This window comes from Branchiostoma lanceolatum, chromosome 8 (genome assembly GCF_035083965.1).
Source record: "Branchiostoma lanceolatum isolate klBraLanc5 chromosome 8, klBraLanc5.hap2, whole genome shotgun sequence".
NCBI classification, from domain to species: domain Eukaryota; kingdom Metazoa; phylum Chordata; class Leptocardii; order Amphioxiformes; family Branchiostomatidae; genus Branchiostoma; species Branchiostoma lanceolatum.
Genome location: NC_089729.1, coordinates 10,555,402 through 10,570,290, shown reverse-complemented (window position 1 = coordinate 10,570,290; position 14,889 = coordinate 10,555,402). Strand labels below are relative to the sequence as shown.

General features: G+C 43.5%; 1 protein-coding gene and 1 long non-coding RNA gene across 2 annotated transcripts; one reads left to right on the top strand and one right to left on the bottom strand.

Moving 5' to 3' along the window:
* Positions 1–1,114: 1,114 nt before the first annotated feature.
* LOC136440798 (aquaporin-8-like) lies at positions 1,115–13,848 on the top strand. Its single transcript, XM_066436914.1, has 6 exons — positions 1,115–1,300; positions 1,917–2,013; positions 2,254–2,380; positions 12,043–12,257; positions 12,716–12,850; positions 13,545–13,848. The coding sequence occupies exons 1-6, from the start codon at positions 1,150–1,152 to the stop codon at positions 13,609–13,611; spliced, it is 792 nt and encodes a 263-aa protein (XP_066293011.1). The 5' UTR covers positions 1,115–1,149; the 3' UTR covers positions 13,612–13,848.
* On the bottom strand, positions 3,211–7,094 carry LOC136440800 (uncharacterized). Its single transcript, XR_010756715.1, has 3 exons — positions 6,879–7,094; positions 5,102–5,805; positions 3,211–4,260 (listed from the first exon to the last, which is right to left on the bottom strand). It is a non-coding gene; the product is annotated as an uncharacterized lncRNA (long non-coding RNA).
* Positions 13,849–14,889: the final 1,041 nt, after the last annotated feature.

Genomic DNA, 14,889 nt, shown 5'->3' with positions numbered 1-14,889 from the left:
CGAAGCTCTCTTTTATTGCTGTGAACATGGCTTTGCTTAGATTCGTGGAAAATTCGTAACACGCATTTATTTCGTACCTGACAACATGTAATGGTGCCTGTTTGTTCTAAATGAAGAGACTAGAACACTTTTTTTTCTGTACACAGAGGTTTGCTTCCTCACTTAATGTTTTATGCGGTTTTCGAATACATCGCGTTACACTCGAAAGCAACTAGATTTTCCTTAATTAGTTTACTTGTGTGGAAAACCCGCATACGTGGCAAAGGTGTTGATTGATGGGGTAAGTGACAAACTGGACGCCGTGGTTGGTTGACTGAGACAACGTAGTAGAATTTGAATAAAATAGATAACCTTACATGTTCAAACAACTTGAGGTTTTACTTCTTAGCGTCACATTTATATATACGCGCAAGTGTAAGTGTAATGTCCGTGGGAAAAAAACAACCTTGAGGTCAGACTTTATATAAGGCTGAAGTAATAGACAGTTTATAATTATCAGTACAATAGTGCAGGTAGGCTATCATTAATTCGATAATTGTGGGGCGTGCTCAGTCGAACGAGGTAGCGGCCTGCGGGGGTAGGGATCGGCACCAACCCACCCTGTACCGTCTACGCTACCAGCATTTCACTACATGGTTCCAATTGTCGCACCCGTGCCGTGCCCAGTATAGACATAAAACAAGAATTTGACCAAATAGTTTCTATCGCCGCACCCGTGCCGTGCCCATTATAAATCTATACCAAGAATTTCACCAAATAGTTTGTATTGTCCCACCCGCACCGTGCCCATATACTAGTACATGTAGCAGCTACGGACCTGTGTTTTTGTTATGAACGGGTCTAATCTACTGTAAGAGTAGCGTTTTATAATGGTTCACGAACACACACTGAAAATGTATTCAGAACCAACGGACAACCTAAGTTATCTAAACGGAGTTATCTAAACTAAAATATCATGAATTTCTCTTATGTTTACAAGGAGCCGACACCTTGCCTGATCAGCTGAGTTCATAGGGCATTAAAGAACTAGGTATGTTTTCTGGGTGCGCCACTATAACAAAATATGTCTGCTTCCGTAGATCGCAGAAATGTTTTCAGTTTGCTTCTCTGTAAAAGTAATCATATCTTTATCATCAGCGCTAAGTCTTTATGCCGGCCAAAATGAGTGATTCGGAAATGACCCGTTTGACGCTGGAAAAGGACGACTCGTCGGCGAACTTGTACGAGGTGTACGTCATGCCGTGTCTCGCCGAGTTCGTCGGACTCGTCATCTTCGCCTTCATCGGTACCATGGTAACGGGTAAGTGTAGTGCCGTGTGCAAACATGGGCTTTAACAAGGCGTGTTCACGGATCCAACTGCGCATGCGCAGGTCAAAGGTGATGTTACCAGAACACGTCTGGACATTGTTTTGCAAACCGGCCGACGCAGGCCATCTACATCCGGATATGTATAAAGAACTCAAGACGAGACGAAAGGTCAGGGGCCTTCACCTTTAACCTGCTCATGCGCAGTTGGATCCGTGAACTGGCGTCACATAGCAGATAACTATGAACAATAAAACAATAACAATACAAAAATAGCTCGTAAAAAGAGTATGCAAGGTCTAAAATGTCATTTTCGGCGGCAACACGACCGGTGTCCTCTCGATCACTGCAAGATTTCTACAGACGGTCGAAGTTCGCAGGTCACTGAACGCTGTCCCATGTGGTAGGGTAGATTTTTAGATGGAAAATAAGTTCGACTCTCTGGCGATGTTGAAATCCAGTGACCTTTTGGTGATCAATTTACTCTGCCACTGATCATTGACGATATGAGGCCATCTTCATGATTTATCAAACTCACGAAAGACTGGGATACACACTGTCTTACATTCAGAAATTAAGTTTACGCTGAACGTTTTCCCTATATTGTCAGGTTACGTGGCGCCAGCAGGGAACATGTGGTTGCTCTCCATCGCCTTGGCGCACGGGTTCACCATAGCTCTGCTGATTGTTGCTATCGGACACATCAGGTAGACTATTCTCAAAATGTATACCACATAAACTAGTAATATCAAAACGCTAGAGTCAAGCAAATGCGATGTAAATAGCTAATACGAAAACGCCATTAAAACTTACTGACGTGCAAAGGTTAGGTGTGACAGGTCGTTCGATGTAATATAACCAACTGCCACCACGCCGCGCGGCTATACCGGACATACAGGCACAGAATACAGATTCTAACCTTACTGCTGTTTCTAATTTGCCAACAGTGGCGGTCACCTGAACCCTGCTGTCACCCTCGGCATTACCATCGCAGGTGGGGTTAGCTGGCTGCAGGGCACCTGTTACGTCATCAGTCAGCTGCTGGGGGCCATGGTGGGAGCGGGGTTCACCAGGGTAATATCAATCATGATGTTCTCCTATCCACGAATAGCTTCATTTGAATGGTAGATCAGTTGGTGTGTTTGTTTGTTTGTTTGTCTTGGTGTGTGTCCGCAGGTGTGTGAATATTGCAGAGTGACAATCTGCCAGGATGGTGTAATAGGATACCTGGAGAATTGGAAGTCGGTGGTTTGGCTTTGGTCGATTGTTGTTGTCCTTGAAAGGCAGGGGGTGATTATGCTTCAGTGGAGCATGGATTGATGACTCATGACTAACACACACACACTTATGTCAGGTTATTGGGGCTACCCATTTAGAGCTTGTTTCATATAGTATTATCATCTAGCTGGTATTTTTGGCGACGCCTCAGGGGCGAGCCTAATAGTATACTTTACGCCCGATCTGTAAGAATTCCCAGAATTGTTTAGGCATGTCTGGAATGTGTTCGTTATTCCCTGGGGAATTTGTTTTGAAGTGACCTGTCCCTCTGTTGAATTGGAAGTAACGGGGTTGGCAAATAGTTTGATGGAATGTTTTGTCCTGGATTTGTCAAAACGTATGTCTTTGATTTAATCGGGTAGTAATTACGGTTGTTTATTATAGCGTTTATTGTAGTGATCTATACATGTATATATAAAGATGTTTTGTATGTAACAAAGGCGAATAATATCTTGCACATATTTTTGGTTGATTAGATGCAATTAGAATGAATGAAAATACGGATAGCTTGATGTTTTAAATAACTTTTGTTGTTTGAATGAGTGACTCATTGCAAGTAGCGTATATGTCATCAGTTTTGAGATAGTTGTTATGATCTACGTTTCGAAGAAAAAGGACAGCCATAGTGTGGTTCTATTTTTTATTCTAAGAACATGATAAAAACATATCAAGTTGTTTTTAAGCAATGTTGAAAATTCCACCCCTTAAGACCCGGCACAGATACGGACATGTCAATGTTTTACGAGATAGAATCGATAACTGTAATATGGATGGAATAGGGGACTCTTATATTGATCTGTACATCGTTCCAAAGGCAGATAAAATAGAAAATAACAGATAACTGGGTGAAACTTATTTGTTTTGGATTAACAAGTTAGTTGTCGTAGTGGGTCGGCATTGCACTTTAGGGAGACTTTGAGTATACACATGGAAACAATACAATGAAATAGTCAAAAGGTATCATTGGGTACAGAGTTAAGAGGTGCTCAATTTTTTGCTAGTATCGTACTTACGTCATTCGTATCAAAGTGCATTCATGACCTTTTGATCAAACTTTAAGTTCTAAATATCATAATGTTATACAAGATAGAAACGTGAACAGTAATACGAATACAATTGGGGCTCCTATATTGCCTGCACATCGTTACAAAGTCAGATGGAATACAAATTATATAACACAAAGTACGGTGAAACTTCACTATTTCTTTTGTATTACCAAGTTTGCTGTCTTAGTGGTTCGGCATTGTATTTCAGGGCGGTTTTGGGTATACACAAGGATACAACACAATGATATATACAGAAGATATAATTATGTACAGTGACAGTGTTAGCAGGTGCACAGTTTTGAGGCGCAACCAGACACAGAACGTCTTGAGGAGACACTTGCATGGCTTGATATGGAATGAAGGGGTGGGGGTGTTGATTTGTGGTGTTCGGCATGGTTAGGGGAACTTGCTATTTGAGGCACAGAAAATGGCTGTCGCTATTGATGTTTTACATGTAGATATGTTATCCTGTTTCTGATAAGAGAGAACAGTATGTTACATTCCCTTTTTGCTGATAAGACTAAACTTAAGTGTTTGAAAAGCCTCCATGTAACTTGTCCTCCCGGTACGTTGCCTGGTCTGGTTGCTCCAGCCTTTCTTCATCCTCCCATCCGTATCATCTCATAACTCCTGAAAAAAAACACTGATGAATTACTCTCAACTTTGGTTGTACAGCAGTTTCATACATTACATGCAACTAACTATTGGTTGTCAGAACGTGTAAGGGATTAATATTCCTATGATATTCGGTGGAAAATGGCACATGTCTGTTTGATACTCTCTACGGTTACGTTGTTCAACTCTACATTTGAAAGCATTCAAGTCCGATCCAAAAGCTAGAGACGTCCTTTATACTGGACATGTAGAGAATTCATTTGTCTGCTAGAAGTTTCTCATTATTCGTGGTCTTATCGACTAACACAAATACATAAACATAATTTCTGCAAATTTGATTTAAAGTCAATGCACATTCATTCACTCACTCACCCACTCACTCACTTACACACTCACATTAATGGGTAACTGAACTGTTGGGAAAATCTGTAACTCAGGGATATTTGTGTCGGCTTAGCTTAACAGGATATTTATGAATTTGTAACTTTGCAAGAAATATTGCAATGTCGAAAAGATTACGGTACTTATCATCTCTCTCCACACCTACTTACACCTACAAATTAAACGACAGGCCACAAAACCATTTCTCGGTAAGTTAAATCTAACACGGTAAAATCTAAACGAGATCATGATCAGGTATATGGCTGGCCAGGGGTGCTACATTTCCAAATCAGTTTTCCATCAGACAGTGTGCATGACATATAGAGGACATGTCGTTAGTAACCACTGTGTTCGACAATAGAATAAATGAATTACTCCACGAAATATCGGGGTGATCAAACATAGAAACGGCAGAGTCTATGTGTACAGAAACATATGCGCCGTGCAACAGGTTCAGACCTTAAACTTTACTGACCTTCAGACCGCTATCTGAATCTCCGTCAGAGGGAAGGCGTGGTGTCGTTTCAACTTCCTGGCCTTTTCCTTGGCTCCGGACGGGCGGAGGTCCATGGGGCCGGAGGTGCCCGCTTTGTGGTCTATTCTTCGCTTTCTTGAGTACCGAACCTCCTAAGCCTTCCCTTTCTGTTCTTTTGGGGCGCTCTAATATCCATGAGTACAACCTTAACAAAGTCAGATCGAATATCATGACAATATTTGATTTGAAAACTTACCGAGGAGCGGATGCATTTATTACTAACAGTACTACGATCACTTTGATGGAATTTTAAAAGAAATCACGAATGCATTACCCCAGTGGATTCTTTTGGAGTAGCCCTGGAGTCAGACTGTGTGGCATTTGGACTGAAAAGGAGTGTGTGGTATTTGGACTGAAAAGGGCCGCCTTTGTTGCTTTGTATGTAAAATACATGGTTTGGAGAACTTATTTGAGACACAGAAAGTGGCTGTCGCTATTGATGTTTTACATGTAGATAATCATGCTTCTCTGTTTCTGACATAAGAGAGAACATAATGCCACATTCCCTTTTTGCTGATAAGACTACAAAATAAACTGTTTGAACAGCCCCCATATGCATGTAACTTGTCCTCCTGGTACGTTGTCCGGTCTGGTTGCTCAAGACTTCCTTCATCCTCCCATCCGTATTATCTCGTAACTCCTAGCTGGAAAAACAAGCTGATGAATTTCTCTCTGTTTTGGTTGTACAGAAGTTTCATACATGACATGCAACTAACTATTGGTTGTCAGAACATGCAAGGGATTAATATTCCTATAATATTCTTTGGAAAATGGAAGATGGCACATGTCTATTTGATACTCTCTACGGTTACGTTGTTCAACTGTACACTTGAAAGCATTTCCGATCCAAAGGCTAGAGACGTCCTTCATACTGGACATGTGGAGACTTTGTTTGCTAAAAGTTTGTCATTATACGTGGTCTTCTCCACTAACACAAATACATAAACAAAATTTCTGCAACTTTGATTTAAAATCAATGCACATAAATGGGTAACTGAACTGTTGGAAAAAATCTGTAACTCAAGGATATTTGTGACGGCTGAGCTTAACAGGATATTTATGAATTTGTAAGTTTGCAAGAAATATTTGAATGTCGAAAAGATTAGGGTACTTATCACCTCTCTCTCAACCCGTGCAAAGAAGTTTGCACAAATTAAACGACAGGCCACAATACCATTTCTGGGTAGGTAAGTAAAATCTAACACGGTAAAATCTAAACGAAGTCATGATCAGGTATATGGCTGGCCAGCGATGCTACAATTCCAAAACAGTTTTCCATCAGGCAGTGTCCATGACATCTAGCGCTCGTTATCATTTAAATGTACGCATTTTGTAACCTCCGTTACCGTTTGAAGTAAGGCGTTTCTGACATTCAGATTTGCACATATAGGGTGCCAAACTGTCATTCTTTTATGACGACTGAAAACTTTTTTTTTGCTTTTAAAAATTGCAGTTTCGCATATTATATGTGGCATATCTTAATGTCAGAAACGTCTTACTTCAAACTGCAACAACGGAAGTTACAAAATGTGTACATTCAAATGAGAAGGAACGATAGAAGACATATCGTTTGTAACCACTGTATTCGACAATAGAATAAATTCAGACCGTAATTACTCCACGAAATATCGGGGTGTTCAAACATAGAAACGGTAGGGTCTATGTGTACAGAAACATATGCGCCGTGCAACAGGTTCAGACCTAAAACTTTACCAACCTTCAGTCAGACCGCTTTCTGAGTCTCCGGCCGTCAGGTGTGGGTCGTTTCAACTTCCTGGCCTTTTCCTCGGCTCCGGACGGGCGGAGGTCGATGTTGAGTCCAAGGGGCCGCAGGTGCCCGCTTTGTGCCCGCTTTGTGGTCTGCTCTTTGCCTTCTTGAGTACCGAAGCTGCTAAGCACTCTCCTTTTTGTTCTTGATTGAAGATCTAAAGAATTGACGAGGAATTTTGAACAATGGATCAAACTTCTTTACACCGTCATCCTTATACATTACACAAATTGTCAAATGGCATCCTAAAAGCGTGCTTGACTGTCCGACTGTACATGTCTTTGTCCTGTTGCATACTGCTGGTTCCGCCTTGCCGTGGTCGATGGTTACGCGTTGCTGTCGGTACGCCCTGAGTTGGCGATTGGTTGCGCCCTGTTGTCGATTACACCCTGCTGTCGGTGATTGGTTACGGCCGTCTCTCGGTTACGCCCTGCTGTCTGTGATTGGTTTCTGCCATCTCTCGATTACGCCCAGCTGTCGGCGGTTGGTTGCGCCCTGCTGTGGGCGGTTTAGAATTAGAAAGTCCCGCCCTGACATACGAAGTGACACCCACCAGCTGGATGCCAGATGTCAACACAAATAACGGTATCCAGGCTCTATAGGATTGCTTTCTTTGTTCATACGTACCCCCAACCTGTTTTTGTTGTGTTTGCATATGTCTGTCTGTGTTTCCACATACTAGTACATATTTTGTCCAGCATAACTCAAGACATGCAAGAAGCTACGGATAAAGCACGTTGAAATTATTATTTCCATGAAAAAAATAGTTATTGGCCATGGCCTGTCTGTCTGTTTGTGTTTCCGGATTTTTGTAATCAGCATAAGTGAAGAACCTCTAGATGGATTACAATGATATCTGGCATGAAGGTAGGAGCTGGGAAGACGAAGGTCAAGGTCGATTTGGGGCCGCCTGGTATGTGACCTTGGTACTGCAGCAGAACTTCCGTTTTTTGTATCATTTGACCTGGGCGTGCCATGATCTTGATTTTTTTGGTGGCAAATAACTTGTAATGTAACGAGGAAGTGTCTTAGGTGTGGGCCTCCTAGCAGAATTTAACGTAATTCGTAATCGGCGGCAAACATTTTCCGTAATTCGTAATCACTACCCCCCCCCCCCCCCCCCCCCCCATGCAGGCCCTCCTAGCAGCTTGCTCTGGAGCTCCGTTCTTGTCAAAATCTTCCAAGGATGATACTAGGTAACTGATGAAAGGAACGACGGATTTCTATGATATTTAGTATCTAGTTTAAGCCCCGGTTACACATAACCGAACATGGCCTCCCGACTCTCCCCCAACCATGGTTAGAGTGATTCTGGAGTGTTCGGCTGCGCCAGCCGAATGTTTTGAAAATTTCAAAACATTCCAGATTCGGCTCTGGACGGAGGGACTGGAATGGATTGGCTGGTGTTCGGCGCGGTCGGCTGGTGTTCGGGTGGTGTTCGGGAGTAAGTCAGCAGTAAAATTAGAACCTTAACCACGCCAGAACCACTGCTGACTTACTTCCAACTAGTTTCCAACCTACCCATGACTCACCATACGGCCGTAGACAAATCTCTGCTAACTCATTCCCAACCAAACTGACTACTGCCAGAACAGGGCGAATCACCCAGACCTTCACACGACCAAAAACAGAGAAAAAAAAGCTAAAAGCCTATTTAAGCTAACTGTGATCCGAATTCGATCTCTTGGTGATGTTAACAACATAGCAGAATGGATTATTTTGATCAAAAATGAGAATAACCCCTCTTTTGAAAGTGGCTGAATATGTTCCATTCGTGAGAGGGTTAGCAGCCGGTCGGGAATTAGTCAGGAGAGATTCGGCTAAAGGTAGGGATGGTTGGGAGTTGGTTAGAAAGCATTCGGGGTTTGGTTGGGGGTACTTGGGGTGTATTGGTTAGGAGATGATTGGGACATGTTCGGGGCAGATTCGACGAATGCTCGGCGCCAAAGTGTGGCCTAATTCTGGTCAGACTGCTCTCGACTCCCGCCGAGCCGAGTCGGCTAGCGTTCGGGAGCCATGTTCGGCTATGTGTAACCGGGGCTTGTGGTGGATCCCCGGAATTTAACTGGGACACATGAAATAGGAAAGCGGTGTGCTCCTGATACACAACCTGGTTTAAGGTCACTCGAATGAACGCACATGTCTATTCCTTCACCCGACTCAGTATGAAAACCAGCTATACCACCGTGTACCACTTATACCACAAGCCTTAGAGTAGCGATGCCTATTCCTTCGCTCGTCTCAGTATGAAAACCACCTATACCACCGTGTACCACTTATACCACAAGCCTTAGAGTAGCGATGCCTATTCCTTCGCTCGTCTCAGTATGAAAACCACCTATACCACCGTGTACCACTTATACCATAAGCCTTAGAGTAGCGCTGCCTATTCCTTCACTCGTCTAAGTATGAAAACCACCTATACCACCGTGTACCACTTATACCACAAGTCTTAGAGTAGCGCTGCCTATTCCTTCTCTCGTCTAAGAATAGTGACCTCCTCTACCACCGGGTGCCAAATTCGACTTAGGCGGAAGAGAGCTTCGTCTGCCCCGAAGAAGAAGTCGACACACACAAGTCGGGAAACATTTACGTGGGAGCATGGGACGTTTGTAGCGCCGGTAATCGGCGCGCAGGTCGGCATGTCGCCGTGTGTCTGGGTGCATTCGCCTGCGATTTCGTGATTTGGACCCACACAAGTCGGGCAACATTTACGTGCGAGCAAGGGACGTTCTTAGCGCCGGTATATCGGCACGCAGGTCGGCATGTCGCCGTGTATCCGGGTGCATTTGCCGGCGATTTCGTGATGTCTTACATGGAAGCTCCGCCTCGTATGAGAGGTCCCTGGCGTGTAGGCACCATTAATGCTTAGGTCACAATTGCGCCGGTGCCCGTCGGGGATGAAGCCCCGGCCGGGCTATGACGTCCGGGGGGCACCGGCTGTCGTGGTCACAAATAAAACTTTCCTTCACGCTGCCCTGCAGGGGTCCCGGGGTGCTCCGGCGGGCACTCGGTGGCATTTATGTAAAATTTTGTAACCTTCATTGGTCGGTCTCCGGCAGGCACCCGTCAGTTGCTCTGAAGGTGCCTTGTAGTGACCCCTGTGGGGTCCGACAGGGTACCGCGTGCTTATCACATCCAGGTGCCGAATGCCCCGCGAACGACGGTCGGGCATCAGGCAGGCTCCTGGTCATATCTCGAGGAGTATATACAATTGCACTGGAGCTAAAAAAGAAACACGATATACGAAGTTCTCGCTTTAGTTATGCTCACCTGATCTGTAACGTCACACTTGACCCGGTTTTACGAAGTATACACATTAAACTGGAAAGTCTTTCCCTGCTTTAAGTAAACAAGTTGCTGAAACAATTGGTGCTATTGTGAAAATCAAATACATCACCCCTCAAAAGACTCTCACAACTATATGCAACAACCTTATATACCCGCATTTGACCTCCTGTAACATTAATATTGTTTGGGGATGCGCTTGCCGTGCAACTCTACAGCCTCTTATAACTCTCCAAAAGAAATTCACAAGGATAGCACTGCTTCTGACTTTCGCTCACACATGCCTCCTCTATTTCAAAACTAAAAGATGCTAGCTATCCACGATAACAGTAAATTACAAATTAATATATTAACATTTCACTTCCTTATATATTCCCCAATAATCTTTTTATTATACCTGGCATAGAAATCAACTCTATAATCCTCCGCACATCATTAGCACAGTTCTCCGTAAAATGCAAATATGTCACAATATGGAACAGTCTTCCGATACAATAACTTACAATACAAATGGTGGTGCGGTCCAGCTGGGCATTTCGCATAATTGCACCAGCCGGATAATTGAACCAAAAACGCTGACAAATGGGTGGTGCAGTTCGGATTCTACTGTACTAATTATAGCATATTAGCCTGGGTGCCATCCTTTTTCTACCGGGGCTCCTACACTCGCTACCCTAAATACTATTTTTTTCTAAACGTTAAATCGCGGGCGGATTCAATCACTTACAAAGTGCCAAAATTGTCAATCTTAAAACATCTTTTGGAAGCTGACACCTTCCACCATCTCACTGGCGAGTTTGTTTGGTCAGATAATGACTACCGGCGGACTAGCAGCGTGACACAAATGCTCAACGACCTGCAGTGGCCCCTTCTCTCTGAAATGAGGAGGAACGCCCGCCTCACCTTCTTCTATAAACTTGTTAATAACCACACTTACAGTTTGCTGAAACCAGCCCAGGGGGAGCCACGACCTCAAGTTTCACACCATCCACGCTAGAACCGATACATATAAACATTCTTTTTTTCCCTGGACCATCCCTCAGTGGAACACCCTGCCTGGCACGGTTGCGACGGCTCCCACCGTTGAGTCGTTCCGTGCCAGACTGGAGGCCTGCCCGCCTTAGCCCGGGACCTCAACTCCCCCCCCCCCCTACTTTGCCCCTGAAGGGGTCATTTGGGGGCAACACCTATGTAGATGTAGATGTAGTCGTTAACGCAAGTTAGAAAGCAATTTGTCGGGTCATGGCTGATACGAATCTGAGTTTCAATGCGATTCACGTGGTTTGATTGGTCGGGGTGATGTATATGTATTGTTGGGTGAGAGGGGGGGGGGCAAGTACAGTGTATAGTAGGAAGAGATTCAATCATGTTAACTTTCGACAATTGCAGAACATCTTTATGACATGATCAGAACATGGTAGTTGGTACAGTGGAGTCCGACCGTCGTCCTGGTCATTTTACGCGCATCTAGAAAATAGATAAATCAGGCAAGGCAATTGCAGGAGTTATGATGAATATCGGATATGAGATAGACTCGTGTAAACCAGAATACAACTATTTGTCATTAACAAACATCCATTAAAAGTAACCTTTCCACCGTCGCCATGGCAATGCTTTTTCATTGCCACTCTTGTTAGGCTTGTTTATAAGTTTGTTTTACACAACTACCTCACCGACGCCACAGCTCCTTTCACCTGCCTTTATGAGGGTGATGAACCTTGCTCATCCTTATCAAACTACCCTTAAATAACTAAATGAATTGGACTTACCGGAATTAAAAACAAGAACAACCTACCACCCAAAACGTATTACCTGTACCACCCAGGCCATCCTGCCGAACGAGACCTACGTGGCCTGTGCCGGTGGTACCCACGCCCTGGGTGCAGAAGTGTCGGTAGGGGGCGCTATCCTGTGTGAGTCTATCATCACCATGATCCTGGTCCTGACCGTGCTGCTGTCGGCTGTGGACCCGTCCTCTGCCGGGAAGTCCCTGCCTCCCCTCGCCATCGGCCTGGCCGTGCTGGTCGGCATTCTGGCTGGGTGAGTATAACTCCAAATATCATAATACATATCATGATACTTTTCCCCTGTCAGAAAGCGATTAGTTATTGCTTATTGATTCGTTTTAGATTGTACCCTAGAGGTATCGGCCTTGCAAAGGATGTAATTCCTGTTGCCGACACCTCACAACTTTCATTCTGTGAAGCTTAAATAAACAGATTGATGGATGAATGGATGGATGGATAGATAGATAGGTAGATACTATTAGATAGATAGATGTAGATAGATGGATGGATAGGCAGAGAGAAATAGAGAGAGAGAGAGAGAGAGAGAGATAGATATGGGTAGAGAGGTCGAGATGGATGGATGGATAGATAGATAGAGAGAGGGGGAGAGAGAAAGAGAGAACGAAAGAAAAAACACTCTGCTCTTAAACCACAGAAAAATAAATTGTCATTAAGTGATGTGAATGTTGTCCCTTTATAACATGTTAACAGCGGTCCGTTCTCGGGCGGCTCCATGAACCCAGCCCGTGCGTTCGGCCCAGCGGTCGCGGCTGGAGTGTGGAAGAACCACTATGTCTGGTGGGTGGGACCCGTCATTGGTGGTCTCGTGGCTGGACTTATGTATAGGTAAGTACCATGTTCACCAGATCACAGTATTAGTGATGCTCCCCTTCCCTGAGCCCCTACCCCTTTCCCTTACCAGCGCCACATGTTCCCCTTCCACCCCTCTTCATTCGTGGTCATCATCTGTGGACGATCGGATGTGTGACTATCCTACATCTGTCCACGTATAATCTGTGAGTAGACAAGAAATGGAGTTCTCTTCGGAACTTGGGGAGAAGAGAAGCTTGAAAAAAATCAACTTCAAGATGTTTGCTGTGAACATGGTTGCACAACAGAATGAAGAGAAAATAACGAATTTTAGTTATGAGATAGTTTTATACGCCATGTAATCGTATATTTATTCTAATAATGGTCTACAAAGAGCTCTAGAGAAAACCTATTTTTGAAACCTGGTGGAATACTTTCAAGACAGATTAAGTGGTGCGTATTTAGTAATATATATAGACAAGGGAGAGTTTCGGCGAAGACAACGACGATGATGATAATATTGTTCACATTGAATCAAGGGCAAAAAGGGTTGTTCCTTCATGCGCATGCATTGCATTGAGGGACAAGCAACAAACAACGAACAGTCAAAGTTGTGCGAGATGACCTCCAAGTATACCGGATGGCTAGCGACAGGAAGAACACAAAGTCATCAAAGGCAAAAGCCACAGAATGCTTGTAGAATGTTTACAGAATTCGCTCTTCGTTTCAGGTTGTTCCTGGCCAATACTGACCGTCGCCTGATCGCAGGGAACTTCTTGAAGCGGTATGTGAGCTGAGAAACATCGCATTTGTAAGACGACTTCACAAAAGGATTCAGGAGTGTAACATCGGCTATATACTCATGGGTTTACGTAGTAGATATTGAACCAACCATCAAGTATATGCCGACACACCCTGTGTGTAGCTATCATTTGCCAGTGTTACTTTTGAACTATATTTTGTTTCTGATGTGAATGATGGATAATAATCTATGATAAAGAGATACGTCCTGACACATTGGATGTGGATCATAAACTTACATTCTGGACTACAAGATTTTTAGTTATAACCGTTTATTTTCTTTGAGTTTTCCTATTCATGAGAAACTCAACCCGCCATGCAGATCGCTTTTCATTGAGGTCATGGGGAGTAAGTAAGGGTCAGGCAGAATAGACCTAATAAATAATCCTGAGAAATCCATAAGCACGGAGTAGCATCACATACACATAGTATAATATAGCATCACATATGCATGGTATACAAGGTATTTCTATTATAACATTTTGTTTGTTTGAGGTTTTGCTGTGATTATGCTTTCTTGTTGAGGAAAAAGGGATTTCTTGCTTTGCAATTTGCTTCGTTTATTATCAATAGCTTTGAGTTTGTTTGTAACTTTGTTCATCATTCACTTACGCCCAGCTTGGCTGGCATATGGTACACACTATACGTTTAAAACATATCTAGGGGTAGTTACAAAGCTAGTACGAGTTTTTTGTACTCAACTTTGGGAAATAAACGTATCAAGGCACGGATCGGCTCATGGTCTATCAAAGTTTAGTATTAGTATTGAGTAACTTTACAGAAGACACTAACACTCAATGACATGGATTCCTTACTAAGCCTCACTACTTAATCTTGAGACAAGTCCCTGTAGTCTTTTAAATGCTTAAACTATCAGTTGACCGCTGCCTTTGCATTTTCTTATGCGGGTGTTTTCAATTCCGCGCACAGTTATCGGAATTACGCGTCACGGTTGACTTCAGACGCTGATGACATACAACTGTTACCATCACAGTAGTACAGAAGTGACGAGTGCACGTTGTCACAGATTCTGCAAGGCAAAGACGCCACCCAGCCAAGACTATTGTTCTTTTGCGCCAATGAGTTTGTTTCTTTTCTCCAAACCGACTCAGTGCTATGCTAATTTTCTTTAATTCGATGAAAATCCTGATCCCAGCAGTGGCCCCAATAAACATATAACGACCACCATAATGAATGATTGGGTCAAATGTTCAATACTGAAATTAATACATCAGTCTATAGGATAATTGCTCTGTATCAACATGTTTCTACCT